At 41.7% G+C, this 17,631-nt stretch overlaps 1 protein-coding gene across 1 annotated transcript in view; it reads left to right on the forward strand.

Moving 5' to 3' along the window:
- Nucleotides 1–15,541, forward strand: part of LOC137163153 (guanylate cyclase soluble subunit beta-2-like) — a 28,373-nt gene extending 12,832 nt beyond the window's left edge. The window contains 11 exon segments of the mRNA XM_067563303.1: nucleotides 235–346; nucleotides 4,045–4,148; nucleotides 5,070–5,286; nucleotides 5,748–6,068; nucleotides 6,874–7,022; nucleotides 7,507–7,531; nucleotides 7,534–7,652; nucleotides 9,160–9,314; nucleotides 11,483–11,646; nucleotides 13,768–13,863; nucleotides 15,408–15,541. Of these exon segments, the coding sequence (XP_067419404.1) occupies nucleotides 235–346; nucleotides 4,045–4,148; nucleotides 5,070–5,286; nucleotides 5,748–6,068; nucleotides 6,874–7,022; nucleotides 7,507–7,531; nucleotides 7,534–7,652; nucleotides 9,160–9,314; nucleotides 11,483–11,646; nucleotides 13,768–13,863; nucleotides 15,408–15,535 (1,590 nt within the window). The 3' untranslated portion in view covers nucleotides 15,536–15,541.
- Nucleotides 15,542–17,631: the final 2,090 nt, after the last annotated feature.

Here is a 17,631-nt window from a genome sequence, read left to right on the forward strand (position 1 = left end):
AAAAATTGTGATATACTGTATTTGAGAAAGACCACGTAATTAAAGACTGCATTATCTTGCCTATGCACAATGAAGCAAAGTGAAAGTTATATGTGAGCGTTAACATTTCCTGTCTTTTAAGTGCTTGACAATTCTGCCTTAAAGTTATGTTAACGTAGCACGTTAAAATGGACTGTCTATATGAATCATTCACACACAAACATTCTCCTCTGTTTGGCTGCTGCTCTCCATAAGGCACTAGATGTAGATTGTCAGAAAATGAAGGAGAACTATTCTACTCTACCGTGCTGCCCAGGAAAGAAATCCCACTGGGACATTGTGAGAAGTGCTGTGAAATTTGGGAAAGGTGAGTGCACTAACCTCAGCTACAGTGATCAGAATGAGATATGGGGCTCAGCTGTGCAGACAAATGGACACTTTCCCAGGAGGATGGCAGCCTGTTGGATATAAATAGTGTAGGCAGTAAAACAGCCCAGATGATATCATTGATTTATGTACGGATAGCAGAGTTTGGATTTGGTGAGAGGTTTTCTTGTATAAATATGATCAGACCATAATTTGCAGTTACTTTATTTGCCCCAGACCCTTTTCTTCATTTTCATTGATGTACCTTGATGCCTGGATTTATATACTCATTGTGGGGCCTTTATTATGTTTTTTCCCCTCTGGATTATTTTAAAAATACTATAGTGAAATGGGCCTGGCCATCAGGATACTGACAAAAGCACATAAAGTCTTTCACTTTTATAGGCTTGTTTGTGAGGCCAGTGTGAAGAGACTTGAGCCCGGTCCATTTTCCCGGGGTGAAGTGGCCAAAGTACAAAAAACCGCCAGCACAACCTTGCAGGCGGGCTCTGAAGAGAAACCAAAGATTGGAATGAACAGGAAAAATACATTATTTTCCTATCTGAGCGGTGCCCTCCCCACCACCTCAGCTTTGAGATACTATTGAGTAGATTATTTTACTGCAGCCCTTGCCATAGCCCTTCCGTGGATAAACAGAGTGCTTCGTTCTCAAGGACTAGACATGTGGCACCTTACAGCACGTCCAAATTCATACACATTCATGAAAACATTATGAATGAATCTAACGATCATGCCAGTGACGCAGTAATAACACTTTAGCCAGGCACAGCATGGGCAAGGGCTGTGCATACGCTCCATATCCCAGTCTGCCAGTGCAACGCTCTTCTGGCCTGTAATACATTGATACCCCAGCCTAGTTATTCTCATAAGTCAAGCCAGCTAACTGTGCAGTAGATTTTAAAGCATGCATAGCTGGTAACTAGGATGAAATTACCTTTCTTACGCTCTTTTATGATCTAAGTCAGGATTTGAAGAGATGAAAGGCTAACGTGCTAACCTGCTCCACCCACTCCATTCCCAGATGCATAGAATCATAGAATCATAGACTTGGAAGGGACCTCAGGAGGTCATCTAGTCTAACCCCCTGCTCAAAGCAGGACTAACCAGGACTAACCTCAGCTAAATCATCCCAGCCAGAGCTTTGTCAAGCCGCAGCTTAAAAACCTCCAAAGATGGAAATTCCACCACCTCCCTAGGTAACCCATTCCAGTGCTTCACCACCCTCCTACTGAAAAACTTTTTCCTAACGTCCAACCTAGACCTCCCCCACTGCAACTTGAGACCGTTGCTCCTTGTTCTGTTATCTGCCACCGCTGAGAACAGCCTACCTCCATCCTCCCTGGAATCCCTTTCAGGTAGTTAAAGGCTGCTATCAAATCCCCCCTCATTCTTCTCTTCTGCAGACTAAACAAGCCTAGTTCCCTCAGCCTCTCCTCATAAGTCCTGTGCTCCAGCCCCCTAATCATTTTTGTTGCCCTCCGCTGGACTCTCTCCAACTTGTCCACATCCTTTTTGTAGTGGGGGGGCCCAAAACTGGACACAATACTCCAAATGAGGCCTCACCAATGCCGAATAGAGGGGAATAATCACTTCCCGCGATCGGCTGGCAATGCTCCTACTAATGCAGCCCAATATGCTATTAGCCTTCTTGGCAACCAGGGCACACTGCTGACTCATGTCCAGCTTCTTATCCACTGTAACCCCCAGGTCCTTTTCTGCAGAACTGCTGCCTAGCTTATCGGTCCCCAGTCTGTAGTTGTGTATGGTATTCTTTCATCCTAAGTGGAGGACTCTGCACTTTTCTTTGTTGAACCTCATCAGATTTCTTTTGGCCCAATCCTCCAGTTTGTTAAGGTCCTTCTGTATCCTATCCCTACTTTCCAGGGTGTCTACCACTCCCCCTAGCTTAGTGTCATCTGCAAACTTGCTGAGGGTGCAATCTACCCCATCCTCCAGATCATTAATGAAGATGTTGAACAAAACCAGCCCCAGGACCGACCCCTGGGGAACTCCGCTTGTGACCAGCTGCCAGCTAAACATGGAGCCATTGATCATTACTCGTTGAGCCCTATGCTCTAGCCAGTTCTCTATCCATTTTATAGTCCATTCATCCAACCCATACTTTAACTTGCTGATAAGAATACTGTGAGAGACAGTATCAAAAGCTTTGCTAAAGTCAAGGTATATCACATCCACCAGCTTCCCTACATCCCCAGAGCCAGTCACCTCATCATAGAAAGCAATCAGGTTGGTCAGGCATGACTTTCTCTTGGTGAATCCATGTTGACTGTTCCTGATCACCTTCCTCTCTTCTAAGTGCCTTAAAATGGATTCCTTGAGGACCTGCTCCATGATTTTTCCAGGGATTGAGGTGAAGCTTTCCAGGGATTGTAGTGTGGTTATACGTGGTTGGGAGAAGCTGAGTGGTTACAGTGTGAGCTCCTCCACTGACAACAAGAAAAGCATGCACTTATTCACAGGTTGTTGGTTGCAGCATTCTAAACATCCCATCCAGTTACTGCTGCTACTAGCTGGCCAAGTGCATTGTTGACAATGTCACTCTGTGCTGTCTAAAGGGTTTGTTATGAAAAAATTTCTGAAGTAGCCTTCACCATTACACAGTGCAGCTTTGTATAGCAACTGTGGGGTATTTATATTACTGTGGGCAAAGGCTTGTTCTGTCAGCATTTTCTTCACAAACTCTATTTCATGGGTTTAATATATGGCCCATAAAACACTGCTGTGGGCAGAAACTTGGCATCTGAGGCGAGTTTTCAGTTTGATAGCTACTTTTTTTTTTTTTAATTTGAGAAATTAAAATCCATTTGGCCAGTGTTCATTCATAAGCGACTGTAAGGCAGTGAAGAAGCTCAAGTAACACACTTAGACACTCAGCTCTCCTGTTCCAGAGAGAACGCTTATGTTTTAATCAAGGAAAACAGAGCACAAAAGATAGTTTGGCCCAGCGCCTCAATGGTACTTAGGTTCCTAATTTTCACTGATATCAAAGGGCGTTAGGAGCCTGAATACCTTTGTGAATCTGGGCCTTTCTGCCGAGGTTCAGGGACCTGATTTCTTTCAGGCAGCATCTGACGCCCTCTTCCTGGTGCAGATGCTTTTTCTGGGAGTACTTGTGTAAGACTGTTGCCAGCGTCGCTGCATCTGCAAGGGACAAAGTAAGGTTTCTGCTTATTGTCACAGGGACCAAGTAACAAAGTTCAGCCTAGTTCAAGTGATATTCAAACCTCATCATCAGGCTGTGCTCTTCTCCATATAAAAATAGAGTAGAACAGGTCAAAAGAGCTTAGTTGACCTTTTTTGAATGAAAAATGGCTTGTTGATTTAAAAAAATTCCGTTTTTGTTCAAATCTTTCAGTTGTTGAAAGTCTGGCAACTTTTTTGGGTTTTTTTACCAAAAAAAAAGCCAGAATAAGCTTTGATAAAAACTGAAAATAGTTATTTTCGTCAAGATTTTTCACAGAAAATAAACATGCATTTTTTGACCAACTGTACAGCAGAATCTGATGGACCGATAGGGAGATTTCCAAAGGCAGAAAAAGTAGTTATGCTCCCAATTCCTGTTGAAATTCCATGGAAGTTTGGTGCCCAGATTCCATTTGTGCCATTGAAAGTCTCCTCCCTTATTTTTTTTTAATTAAAAACAGTTTTTTTTTGCAGGGAACCAGTCACTTACTTTTGAACCAGTTTATCCAGAGAGGCTCTGGGTCGAAGCACGAACATTCTGCAATGCTTTTCCTTTCCACATTGTGTTTGATGAAGACGTAAGACAACCTCCTAGGTCTGAAGCTTGTAGCTAAAGATGTTATGGCAGAGAAAAGAATCTAAGGGTTGGGTCCTCAGGAGCCATAGACTTCATGGATATTGGAGTTAGACTGATTTACGGCAGTAGAGGATCTAGCCTTAACTGTTCTCTGTCTCATGTTGGAAATGACAAATCATTTTGTCTTGATATTTGCATGAGAATAATTGAAATTAGAAATGACAGACACCTGCCATCTTAATCAGTGTTCCCACTGGCCTATGGTACTTCAGGATTTTGTGTCAGGTACTCTAGTGGCACCCACTGTTAACCATGAATCTCTGAGCTGGGCTCTGCTACACTGTTGCTGCCTGCCTCCCATTCAGCTGTCCAAGAAGAACTATTTAAACTGGGCTAAATTTGCTTAAACTGCATTGTTTTACCACACTGAAAACAATGGGGGTTTCACAGGTGTAACTGGGAGCAGATCTGAACTCATTTGTTTGCCCAGATCCATAGACTTTGCCCCACCCCCAGCAGCTGTGGAAATGCTAGAACTGAACATTTCTTGAGCTTCTGCCCCATCTTGCAAGCTCTGGGTCTCTATCCCTTCCTTGAACCTGCAAAGTTAATTTCTATTGGGTGGGGGAGGGGAGAGAGAGAGACTCCTTTCATTTATCCTCAGACAGACCCATCTTGGACTCTGAAAGTCTGACCCCTGATGCTGCCCTGAGCAGCCTTTCTTGAGATACCAAAGCGGTAGCTCCTGGTCTCAGACTAGTGAGGGGCTGGACATGTATTTATTCAATCCATATTAATCAGGTTTTAAATTACCCTGCCCCCTCCACACACACAGGCAAATAAATGATGGCATTACTTCCCTTTGTTTTTTAAAGCATTTTTAACTCTAAACCAGGTTTATGATTTTCCTACCTGTCCTTAGCTAAGGATCAAGCAGGCAGGTGTGAATGTTCAGAAGTTTGTGCCTGGACTCCGGCTACCAGGGAGCAGATTACATCAGTACTTTACTGTCGTCCATCCACAAATTACTTTCACCCTTTTCAACATACGGAAATTTATCAACAGCCAATTTGTCCTCAAAGCACACAGAGAAATGTCGCCTCAGTCACGGAGAAATCAACCCATGCTGAAGCTCAGAGGTACGAACTTACAGCCACTTTTTTACTGCTGCCAGTGTGTGGGTGGATGCAGAGGCAGAAAGGAGTAGCTGAAAAGCATGCAGGCTGAATTTTATTAGATATAATGTTACTTTGGGAAAATTGGATTATTTGCCCTTCAACTAAGAGCTAGAGCATGGTTTATCAAATTGATTATCGTGTGGAGCAAATCTTAGGGCGAGTGTATCTCGTTGACCATCTCCAGTCCCAGTCAAGATCCCCGTCACAATTGTGTGACATTTCTAAGGCAATATGCAAGGCTGGGATTTTCATAAGCACTGAACACTGTCCTAACTCTGCTCCCATTGAAATCAATGAATTGTTGAACTGTTTGTTAATTTTATCATAAACTAATGTACAGGTTGGGAAAGCTTTCAGGCAGGGAATATGTAGGGTAGTAAATCAAAGTGTATTGGAACTGCTACATGCCTTTATCTTTAAAGGACAAATGATCTGGATGGAGTTCATACAATGCATGATATACCTATGTTCACCAAAGCTCCGCAGTTTAGAGGAGTTGGAGGAACGAAAGATGCACATTTCTGACATTGCACAACATGACACGACAAGGGACCTCATTCTCCTGAACCAGCAGCGCCTGGCAGAGATAGAGCTGTCCAATCAGCTGGAGAGAAAGAAGGAAGAGCTCAGGATCCTCTCAAAGAACTTAGAGGATGAAAAGAAGAAAACAGAAACCTTGCTGTACGCCATGCTGCCAAAACATGTAGCCAATCTGCTCAAGGAGGGCAAAAAGGTGGAAGCAGGTACCGGACTTTCATTATCACTCACACTCTTCAGGTTCACCTTGTATGGCTGGCCTTAAAAACTTTGCAGTTGCCTTTATAACTGAGTATTCCATGGGCATTGCCTTCCCCAGTTACTGAATAAAAATATGCAGGTGATACCACCAGTACCACTGTAAAATTATCTAACCAGAAAGGCAAAAATATGGAGTTCTCAGAGGGTGAATACTCTATCACCAATCAATAGCAGGGCAGGTATCATGAGAGGGTAAAATGTGCACTTGTGGATTATATGTTCTTTTGATTTTAACCTGGGAACTCCCGGTGGTCTTAACAGGAGAGGTTTGTTCATAGTCACTGAGGTATTTGCATTACTTTACGTAAGTACATTATAGGCAAAGGAGCAGTGAACCATATTTTTTAAAACCCATCTAATGAATTAGAAGAATTTTGCTAACAGATAAAAAAATACAGCTGAAATGTAGCCAGCTATGACAGTATACCTTTCAGCACTAAAATATTCAGGCTGGGATTTCAATGGAACCTACCAAAGCCAGGTGCCCACATCCCATGGAAATTCAATGCAATTTGGGCATCTAACTCCCTTAGGTTCTGAGTTAATTGGACTAAGGGCCTGATCTGAAGCCCATTGAAGTCAATGGGAGTCTTTCTATTGACTTAGGTGTGCTTTGGCTCAGACTAGTCAATACGATTTTGTTTGGCAGATTACAGAGAAATCTATTGTCAACTTTTATTATTGTTGTAGTCAAATAACAGTGGATGTTTTTACACAGATCTCATATCTCATATCTGATTTCACCCTCAGGGGAATTTAATTCCTGCACGATCCTCTTCAGTGACGTAGTGACATTTACAAATATCTGCTCAGCCTGTGAGCCTATCCAAATAGTGAACATGCTGAATTCAATGTATTCAAAGTTTGATCGCTTAACCAGTGTTCATGACGTTTATAAAGTAAGTCTTCCTGTTACTTGTAGTCTCTTTAGACAGTGCTGTTCTTTACTTCACTTATGTTTCCCACATTTGCAATTCTAAAGAGAAGCTACAATGTAGAAGAATGGCTGTCATCACCCCCATACCACTTGACTTATTTTCAAACTTTTGAGCTGAAAATGTGGGGGATCATCCCACCTGCCTATTCTCCCCACCACAAAGAGTCATGAATGAAGAGTTTGTCACTGGAGAGTTTATAAAGTATATCAAACTAGTGAAAAATATTTCATATAGATCTAGACCCTCCATTCATCCCCCGTCCTGTGACATGATGAATTAATTCAACCACCAGTTACTTCAATGGGAGGGCAAGACACTCAGCACCTCACAGATCTGGGCATTTTGCTTCAGAGCCCAGTGAAGTCAACAAGAGCTTTTCCATTGACTTCAATGGGTTATGAATCAGGCTCTTTTTGACTACAGCATCTTTCCCCTTGTCTGTCAGGTTGAAACAATAGGTGATGCATACATGTTGTTGGAGGAGTACCAGTGCCTATTGCCAGTCATGCCAAAAGAGTGGCCAATTTTGCACTGGGTATGAGAATTGCTGCCAGAGAAGTGATGAACCCAGTCACAGGAGAGCCTATTCAGGTAGGAAACAGGTGAATTCTGTTTGATACAAAGTACTGTGCTCAAGTGGTTTGCTGAATCACAGCCTGTGTATGAGGACTTAAGCGCTTGCTGTGTTTGTACAATGCCTGGCAAAATGGGGTCCTGGTCTGTGACTGGGACTCTAAGGTGTTATGGCAAAACAAATAATACATCATAATAAGAATGCATTTATGTGCTTTGCTGGGCCCTAGGCCTCAACCCTGCAAGGTGCTGAGGACTAATCTGGAATCCAGTAAGCACTTAGGCACATGTTTATCAGCTTGCAGGAGTGAGTCCATTGTGATCTGCTGTATCTTTATTGATTTCTGTGTCTGTACATATCTGGCAAGTCAGTTAATGGCTCCCGAACAAGAACAAATATAGTTGACCCTGATTTATTCCATCCTCGCCTTTCCTTTGTCTGAGCTGCTTAATACAGAGCCACGAGTGGGCTTTTTTCTGTTTGTTGAGAAAGTATAAGCCATTTTACAAATCATTACTGCCCAACTATAAAAATGCAATGTTAACTATTACAACAGAGGACCATTGTCTAAGCCAGAGGATGGAATTATGTTATAGAAAGAACAATGCAGGATGTTGTTTATAACTAGTTTATAGTAGTATTTTCTATGACAATAAATTTATGCTAAAACAGTGAAATAACAGAGATAACAGTTTATAGAGGACTAAGCTAAGTGTCCATAGAATGAATGATGTATGTCATATACATAGAGGTAAGGTTTATTCTGAGACATTGATGCAACTTCCATTAGGCAATGGACTTCTGTCCATGGGTGAAATTTAGCCCTTTGCATGGGATGAATTTCAATCTAGTTGAACTTTATGCATCTGGTCTCTGGTGCAAAAATGCGCTGGTTTGCTTTCTTGTTTCTAATCTTACAGACCACAAATGCTCTGAAGAAGCTATTCCTTTTACTCTGGTTACTGGTTAAATCCCTGTGGGTATATTATCAATATGATGGTACTAATGGGAGACGTACCAGTTCAATTGCCACATGGCAGGTTCAAACATTACCTAGTAAAATGCAAGATAAAGTTCAGCCCTGGTGTGAACAAATGCCAATTTTCCACTGAAATCTATGGGAGTTGTGCCCACTTTATGCCTAGATAGAACTTGCCTCACTGTCTATCAGCCCAGTTGGCAGTGCCAGAAATACAAATGTGATATACAGAGAACGCCAAAAGATGAAGCCAGTCATCCTTTCATGTCATTGTTTGCTGAATTATAACATCTGCTCCATTTTCTGGAAACCCATAAGATAATTCTTTAAACTTGCTATACCTTAAAAGCAGAGTTTCCAAAATACACTAGATGTTTTGTTTTTGGTGGTCTTTCTAGCATGACAGCTCCCCCAGAATTGGGGGGAGATTGCTCAGCACTATCCAGTGGGGTGGTGGATGAGGATGGGCTGCTAATTTATTACTGATGATCACAGCGAAGAGTCAATACAATTTCCAAAATGTCGTGCTGGGTTGATTTTGACAGATCAGAATTGGGATCCACACAGGACCAGTTCTGGCTGGGGTTGTTGGTGAGAAGATGCCCAGGTATTGCTTGTTCGGAGACACTGTCAACACAGCTTCTCGGATGGAAAGTCATGGACTTCCTAACAAAATCCATCTCAGCCCAACAGCATATAGGTAATGTCAAAATGTTAAATAATAACGAGAATCAAAACAACCCAGTTTTCTTTTCCTCATTCTTTTCTGCTTATAGAATTAATAACGCAAACAGTTTTCCTCTTGGACAAGAGCCAATGTAGGCAAAGAACACCGACTCCACTTAGCTCATAGTACTTTTCTATCTGGAAACGCACATGATACAGTTTCATTTTCACACTTGCTAATAACCTCAAAACAATTCACTAAGGGATACATTTTAAATCTGAGTGCCTAACCTGTGACTCAACATGCCCATGGCTCAAGGAACATCCACACAAAGTGCCTGTTTACAAGCACTTTGCACATACAGGGTTTGATTGCAGCATATAGTCACAGCTTTGCAATGACATTGTCAAGAAGGTGTGGTCCAAACTAGGAGCTTCTTTTCAGCCACACTGCCTCTCAGAGCAATAAGTAATTTACAAGAATAGTTTCTTAACATGACAACATTTCCTGCCCCAAAATAATAAAGAGACTTACCTTGCATTGCTTCCTCAGGCAAAATTCCTGCTGTATTTAATATGAGCTTTGCCTGAGCAAGAACTGCAGGATTGGGTTGACAGTCAACATAAATATGACATTACGGATCACAATCATAATCCAGGATACTCTCCTCTCCATATGAAACCCAAAGAGGCTCACAATCAAATAAATACCTGAAGTCCCAGTCCAGTCTGCATTACACAAATGCCAATCAGAATTGTTATACAATTAATATTGTAACTTCATTTGCAATCCAAGAAGATTTTTCCTGAATATAATGCGAGAAACCAACAATTTGGGGGATGAAGAAATTTCCTTGTTTTTATGTAACACAGGAGAAATGCTATCAAATAAGCTAAACGTCTAGGGCAAAATAATTCAGTAAGAGAGCTCAGCACCACAGGGGATGTTTAACTCTGCATTCTGCATTACTCCTACAAGTTCATGTGCGGAAATGAAAGGAACAGCAGGAATCCTTCTAATTAAATATGGAACTTTGGAAACTCTCATGATGAAAAGTCTACCTTTTAAAGACTCAAAACATTCTACCCTGTCAATAATTACTGTAAAGAACAGTTATAATCTGAAATATAACTTTATACAAATGATACTGTTTTAACTAAATAGACCTGATCTGTATAAAGTATGTCCTCAGAAGTTCATTCACTTACTCTACTTACAAAGTACTTTCTACTCTTGCTAGCACCGCAGAGCTAAAGAGCTTTGGGAGTGGGGGCTGGATTCCTTTCTGATTCATGCATCATCAACAGATTTGCTACATTCCAGCTACAGAACTTTATTAGTGGCGATAATGCTTGAGCCAGGAAGAACAGAGGTTGAGTTTGCAGGACTTGCATTGAGGAAAAATATTCACTTGTGAAATGAGCACATTTGATTTGGAGCTACAAATATGGAGCCTCACATTATTTTCACAGGAGTACTTTTCTGTATTTAACTACACTTTACATTAACAGTGAACTTTGCCCACCATGGCTGAAGAGGCAACTGAAGACAGGTTTATTAGGTCCCAATCCTGTGACATGAAGTGGATGGGCAAACTGCTGCCTTTGTGTGGAAGTCAGGTGGGGATTCCTTTGGGTGCAGAAGGTTGCCCAGACACTACATCTTGCAGAATTAAGGCTCGAGTACCTTCCTGTTCAGAGAAATGTCTTGAGTAAGTTGAACAGACATTTAACATTTAAGTAGCCCCTCTTTTGTTCCGTAAACAGCCTTCACAGAAGAGCTTCTAAGTTAGGCCCTTATTGGGAATACTCATGTGCATAAAGTTAAGCATGTGCAGAAGTGTTTGCGGGATCGGAGTCTAAGCTTGACGCTTCTATATAAAGGCTGGGGGAAGTGCTAAATATAAGAGTCTATTCACATGATAAATATCTGCTCATTGTCACCTCAGTGAGACTAGTGACGTGTAAAGCTAAGCATGTGCAAAAGTTATTGCAGGTCAAGAGCTTAGCCTCCAGGCCAACCCTAATTAGAATAATGAACTTTTCCTTTGTTAGTGTTGTTCTGTTTACAAAAACAGGGCTAAACATGCATCCAACCCTAAAAATATTGTTATGCAAAATTTTTCCTTCATCCTTCTCGCTCCAAAAACCCATCATAGACTTCCTTGTTCTAACGGTTGTTCCAAATCTTCCATTGTGCAGAGCTCTACAAAACGAAGGCTTCGAAATAGTTGAAAGGGGAAAAATTGAGGTGAAAGGCAAAGGAAAAATGACCACCTATATTCTGAGGCAGAACCTGCATGCAACTGAGAATGAAATCATGGGGAGAGCGGAAAAGCAGCACTTCAGTCACAGTGATCAGATGGGTGAGCTAAGAGAAACTTCCTAATCCATATATAGGATGTAAAATTATATTTCTCTCTTTATTGACATAAAGCTAATTCTTTATAGAGAGCACCTCTGCCTCAAACATTACACATGCCTCACATACTTCGATCCTTGCCTTAGATTTTGAAATGTATGCTCTCAAACTAACGGATCTCAAAACGCATCTCAAACAATTATTTAGTCCCATAAAGCCCGGTTTTCAGAGGTGCTGAGTACTTGCAGTTCCACTGATTTCAATGACAATTTTGGTGCTTAGAAGCTCTGACAATCCAGCTGACGTTTTGAGCAAGGTAGTTTTTCTAGGGAGTAACTTTAAACTGACAATAGATCTGTGACTAAAAGATAATTATTTGTGACAATATGTAATAGATGTTGGCTTTGTATTCTTGAAAATTGTATTATAACCCACCCAAAGCAATTAAGAAACAAATAATCCAAATTTTCTTCATTAGAAGCACAAAGAAAAACCGTCAAAAAAGTTCAGTGATTTAAATCATTTTGGCCAAATACCTTTTTTTTTTTTTTTGGGCTGCTAATGAGAACTTCAGATTGAAGATTCTTGCCACTTGGAAGTGAGATAGCAGGGTGACTTTTAAAAATAATGTTTAGATGCTATAATAGCGCTGGGAAGAAACAGTTAATTTCATCATGAAACAAGCAGCAAAGAATAATAATAGAAATGGTGAAGTTACAGATGGAAAATACCTAGAGACTAGAGATGGACCTAGACCTTAGAATACTGAGAAGTTAGAAATGGAAACACAGTCCCTGCCCTGAGGAGTTTGCAGCCTAAATAGACAAGACAGACAAGAGCTTTGGGGATAAAGGATGTAACCTATAAGCACTATGATTTAGGTGATGGCTGGCAAATGCTACTAGTTGTTTTAATCATGTTGGGATTTTTTTAAGTGGGGGAGGGGAGAGTTAACAGGTGCAGAAGAATAAAAGAATGAAGGAAGGGGAGAGTGAGAAGGGCAAATGGGGAGCATAGAGATGAGGCAAAGTGGGGAACAGGGATTACAGAGTCTGAAGCTACAGCAGAGGATTGGGGGAGGAGGGAGCAAACAGACAATTAAAAAGGACCCGTTAATGTTTTGAAACATGACTTATGCAGCGAGTTCAAATTGCCATCTCCGCTTCCCAGTTATCACCGAAATGGCACCAGTCCCTCTTGTGAAGAGGCCCTTTCCCTGAGCAATCATTTCAGTCTGAGACATGGAACGGGAGCAGTCCCTTGTCTCACAGGATAGTGTTTGTTTGAACAGAGGGCATTTCTCAAAGGGGCCATGCATTGTTCCCTTTCTACCATGGCTCTGACTCTTGCAGGTGGGAACCAAACAGAATCCATGACTAATGCAGCTCAACCATCAAAGAGAGTGGCGTTAGCTGCAAAATAAACTTGTCTTTGCAAAGCCCAGCAATTGAATAGCTGTTTCTGCTGCTGAAACCATGAAAAACAAAACACCATGAAGATACAATGATAGCGGGCACCCTGCTTTGGTCCAGATGCAGAACTCTTTGCATATTCATTTGCTCACATATCACTTGATACAGCTTTAGGCCACTGCCTTATATAGCCAGTGAAATACTGACAGATGAGGAATATCAGTGCCAAGAAGTGAAGAAAGGGCATCCCTCTTCACGTCTAACTAGGTGAAAAGACAGATTGTTTCTGGCAAGAACTAATTGTTTTGAACTTCAAAACCATCACAGATTTATGAAGTCCTCTGTTATGTGTGCAACCACTAGCCTTTAGTCAGCACATGGTAAACAACAGAGACTACACATGCTATGCATTCTAGGGATACAGTTAGGGTCAAAGCTTAGAAAATGGAGGGCAGTTAAGGAACATACTGACTTGAGTGCCTAATTTGCACATGCCACTGGGGTAATTGCACACACAAATGCAGCCAGACCACTGCATACACCTTTTTTTTGTGAGTGCAGGTGAGTTTTTGCTTTTCAAAAATGGAACCCATAAGTCTTCCTTTCTCTTCACACTTTCAGGCCTTTGTGTCAAAGCTCTTTTTCCTATAAACGCCTAATATAGACAGTTCACATTGTCACATGAGCGGTCTTCTTCCTCTCCCTTCTTGTAGAGGCAGATGCTCTGGGAAATCTAGAGAGCAAGAATATTGCTGTTATGACGTACGCTGACAGCCAACAGCTGCTCACCACCAGCAGCATTGCATATGGTGAGTACATCAAGGATTTGTTTCAAAATACTCCTACTACTTTATTTCACATAAGGGGAGGGGAAGATGATTCAAAACAGTCTGCTAAATGTCATGTCTCATCTGCTTACCATGGTGATTATTGACTTAGAGCTTGTCCACACCAGGGATTTCAGCTTTTTGTATTGAGGCGGCTGCCCCATTGAAAACCCCTAGTGACTTGCACTGGTTCAACTTATCCCTGCTTGCAACTGGAGTAAATTGCACTAGTGCAGATCGTGGCTTTGCTTGTCTACAGTAAGAATTTGTACCTGTGCAGTGGCTGTCCACCAATGCTGTACCCAGGGCAAATCACTGTTGTAAACATGGCCTTTGAAAATCCAGGCATAAATGTGAGTGTGTCATTGACTGGCCTACACAGGGCCAACAATTAGGATTTACAGCTAACGCAAGGTTTAAACACAATTCTTGTCGCTAACCCACATCATCACACAGTTTGACCAGTATCAAACTGTGTTAAAGCATGTTCTATTCCAATCTTAACCCAAGTTAAAGCAGTTTAATAACCTGATTTGGCCTCATACACTATGCCTGGCCAAACACTGTTTTTGTCCACAGCTTTGTTCATACCTTGATGGTGCTAAAGTACAGCTGTTAAAGCAGTCACGTACTTTATGGAGACAGAGCCTTCAGCGGTCACGTTACAGGGGGTGTCTCTAATCTGCAGTACAGCTTTTAGTGATGCCATACAAATTTACCTTGCAGCCACTGCCTTCATAGCCATTTGCATTTCAGCAGTCTTACTTGGAAAAGCAAGAGAGTTCTTCTTCCCAGATGGAGCTTTATGCATTTCTTTGTTTTCTTCTCACTTCAACCCACCACTTCTCTTTCCGAGCCATGAAGTCCACTAAGGACTTCACTGCTGTTATCAGAGCTATGTGGAAGGTGCTCCCATGTTATGGTGGCAGTCTGCGGTGTGAAACCCTATGATAGACGGATGGCCTAGCTGCCACCATGCTCCTAGAACATAACTTCCCAGGCCAGAATCACTGCTTTTAAATTGCTGCAAGGGTGGTCATTTGAGTGGTACGAGGCATGCCTTGGAGACTTTACCCTCCTCCAGCTTCCTTTTATCCTGTGCTCTCCTGCTAGCCACCTCATGCTCATTCCCTGTCTCCGGGTATATTCCATTTCTCTTTCCTTTTCCCCATCTTCCCACCAGTTAGCTGAGCAGGTTTGTAGCATGCTTTGACTTTGAGGTTTTAACTCTTGTTGTTGCTTTTGTTACACAGAAGTACAGAACTCGATACATGTCAAATGACAATAGAAGGTCGGAAACAAAACAGCAGCTCTGTCAGATAAAGCAGAATTGAATGCATCAGCTTTGCCTGTGAGAATATCTGCTCTCATGGGACAATGCCAGTCTAAGAAAGGGTATCAGCAATTTTGTCAGGGTTTCCTCCTGGGATGGCTAAAAAGCTGGATCTGTTCACAGCTGGGGACTGCTTGGCAATTTCACTTATTTTTTTTCACACCTCTTTTTGTTCTCGCTTGTTATCTATCAGAGGCTGAAGCCGGTCTGTGTAATGGAGAGCGTACAAAGGGGGAAGTGGAACAGCAGCTTTCAGATCAGACAAGGACACAGCACTTTAGCGATGGCAATGCCCATTCCAGGTTTTGTGTTTTGTTATAATACAAGGAAAAGCAGGAACAATAAAATTCAGTACATTAGCTATCAAGCACTGTAATGAACGATAATAAATTTTTATCCCTGATTTTAAGCAATCCAATACTGTGTAATAAGAAAGGTGAATTTAGTGCTTTTGCTTTCAAAGAAAACAGATGAGTTTTTTTTTCTTATTACAAAGTAATCTAATATCATATGTGTCCTCCCCAGTTGGCTCTTAATATAAAAATGTGATTTTACCTAGGACACAGCAACTGCACTTTAAATGAAGAATGCACTCTGGTTGCTTGGCTTGTCAATAACACTAAGTAGCTAATTCAGCCAAATAGTATTTTGTAATATTAACAAATACCACATAGTTTGACAGAATTTATAACCTACCTGAATATTTCCATGAATCAAGTCCTTTGCATTATCTTGAAGACACAGAAGTAATCCTAACCTAGACTCCTTGGGTTCCAGGGTTGAAATTATGTTAAAACAAGCTAAGTGATTCAGCAACCCATTAATAATTGGTGCTTGCAACCCTCTGTCTAAGTATCTAAGTGATCATGTCTCCCTCTAGTGGCTGGCACATATAGCAACTAAAAGCTTCCTACCTGCTTCAGGGGAGTTTACTCCTCTAGCTCAAATTATAGGGGCTGGGCTTTTGGTGCTGAGGCTCATGGGTTCTATCCCCACTTGATAACAACACAGTAAGTTCATGATAAAATGGCAGCCTTCAGATTCCTGAGAGGCTCAGAGGTCTGCTGATGCATAACCCATTGACTAAGTGTGTGCTTATAGTTCCCTCCAGTGCCGGTCTCACATGAAGGATAAAAGCCTGCGTGTGCTACCATGGGCTAACAGAGTTAATCCCTCTAGCTGAGCATTGGTTACTTGTGCTGTTGCTGTGTGTGTTCCCAGATTCCGTCCCCATGAACAGCCTGCAGTGGGTTAGTTGCATGTTGACATAATATAGCTCCTTTTAGCATGAGATCGCCAAATGTTTTACAAACGTGGATAATTATTATCTCTAATTAACAGAGGTGGGAACAGGGCAGAAAAGTGAAACAATTCCCCTAAGATCATACAGTGAATGAGTGAGTGGGAGAGGTGGGTTGCCGAGCTCACAAAATTCCCTATCCTGGCACGTAAATCTAAAGTGAAAGTCCTCCTTGTCTCTAGTCCCCCGTCCCCAATTCTGGCTCTGAGAGATGTTCATGAAACATAAGCATTCGCCACTAGGTAAGTGAATTCAGTGTGTCCCTCCCATGTTGGAAGTGAGTGACAATTGTTAAATTCTAAAGGCTGTATCATGAGTTGGGAGTCCCATTCCAGGTCCCAGTAAACAGTTATATAGGTGCAAATACCACCACCCGCGAGCCCAAACATTTGCTGGGCACAGAGACTGCCCCTAGACAAGGGGGTTTGAAGATCCACATTGGCAGGGAAGCTCAAGAGCATTTAATTTTCTATTGTTTATACTTAACATTCTAATGAAAAGTGACAAATGATTACAAGTTGTCTTGCAATGTATTACTTCTGCCACGTATAAAAGAGTTGGGACCAAAGCTGCATGGTAAAGAAGCCCTTTTCTTATCATATCAAACCCTCTAAGCCAATGAGCAGACTAAACCCACTGAATATAGTCATGGCCCTTTTGTGAGGGGACAGGGGCCTTTCAAATCCCATTTCTACACACAATCATCCTGGGGCTTCACTTATCTGGGGTCAAGAGGGATGAACTGACCCCTTTCTCCCAAGTCAGTCAATGGCTCTCATATTTCTATTCAGAGGGAGAAATCACACAAATTTCGCAAATTGTTTTCTCCTCATGGGAAATGAATGACCGCCTCCCTCTTTGCTTGGGCTTGGGAATGAACATGTTTCTGCACATTTTCTCAGAGAGCTGTTGCAAGTGTAATTTGGGAGGAAGAGAGAAGATGAACATTACATATATAAACAATTGGTTCTTTAAAACACATTACAATAGCAAGTTTCCTACCTTTATTGACTAAGCACTTAAACCTGTCAGTTACGTGGGGCAGTCCACATACCAATGCTATATAATTCATAGGAGGGAATGTGAACACATCTGGATTTTTATTTAATAGTGTTGG

The sequence above is a fragment of the Emydura macquarii genome, unplaced genomic scaffold (genome assembly GCF_026122565.2).
Source record: "Emydura macquarii macquarii isolate MOO-44397 ecotype Brisbane River unplaced genomic scaffold, CSIRO-AGI_Emac_v2 contig_2473, whole genome shotgun sequence".
Lineage (NCBI taxonomy): Eukaryota > Metazoa > Chordata > Testudines > Chelidae > Emydura > Emydura macquarii.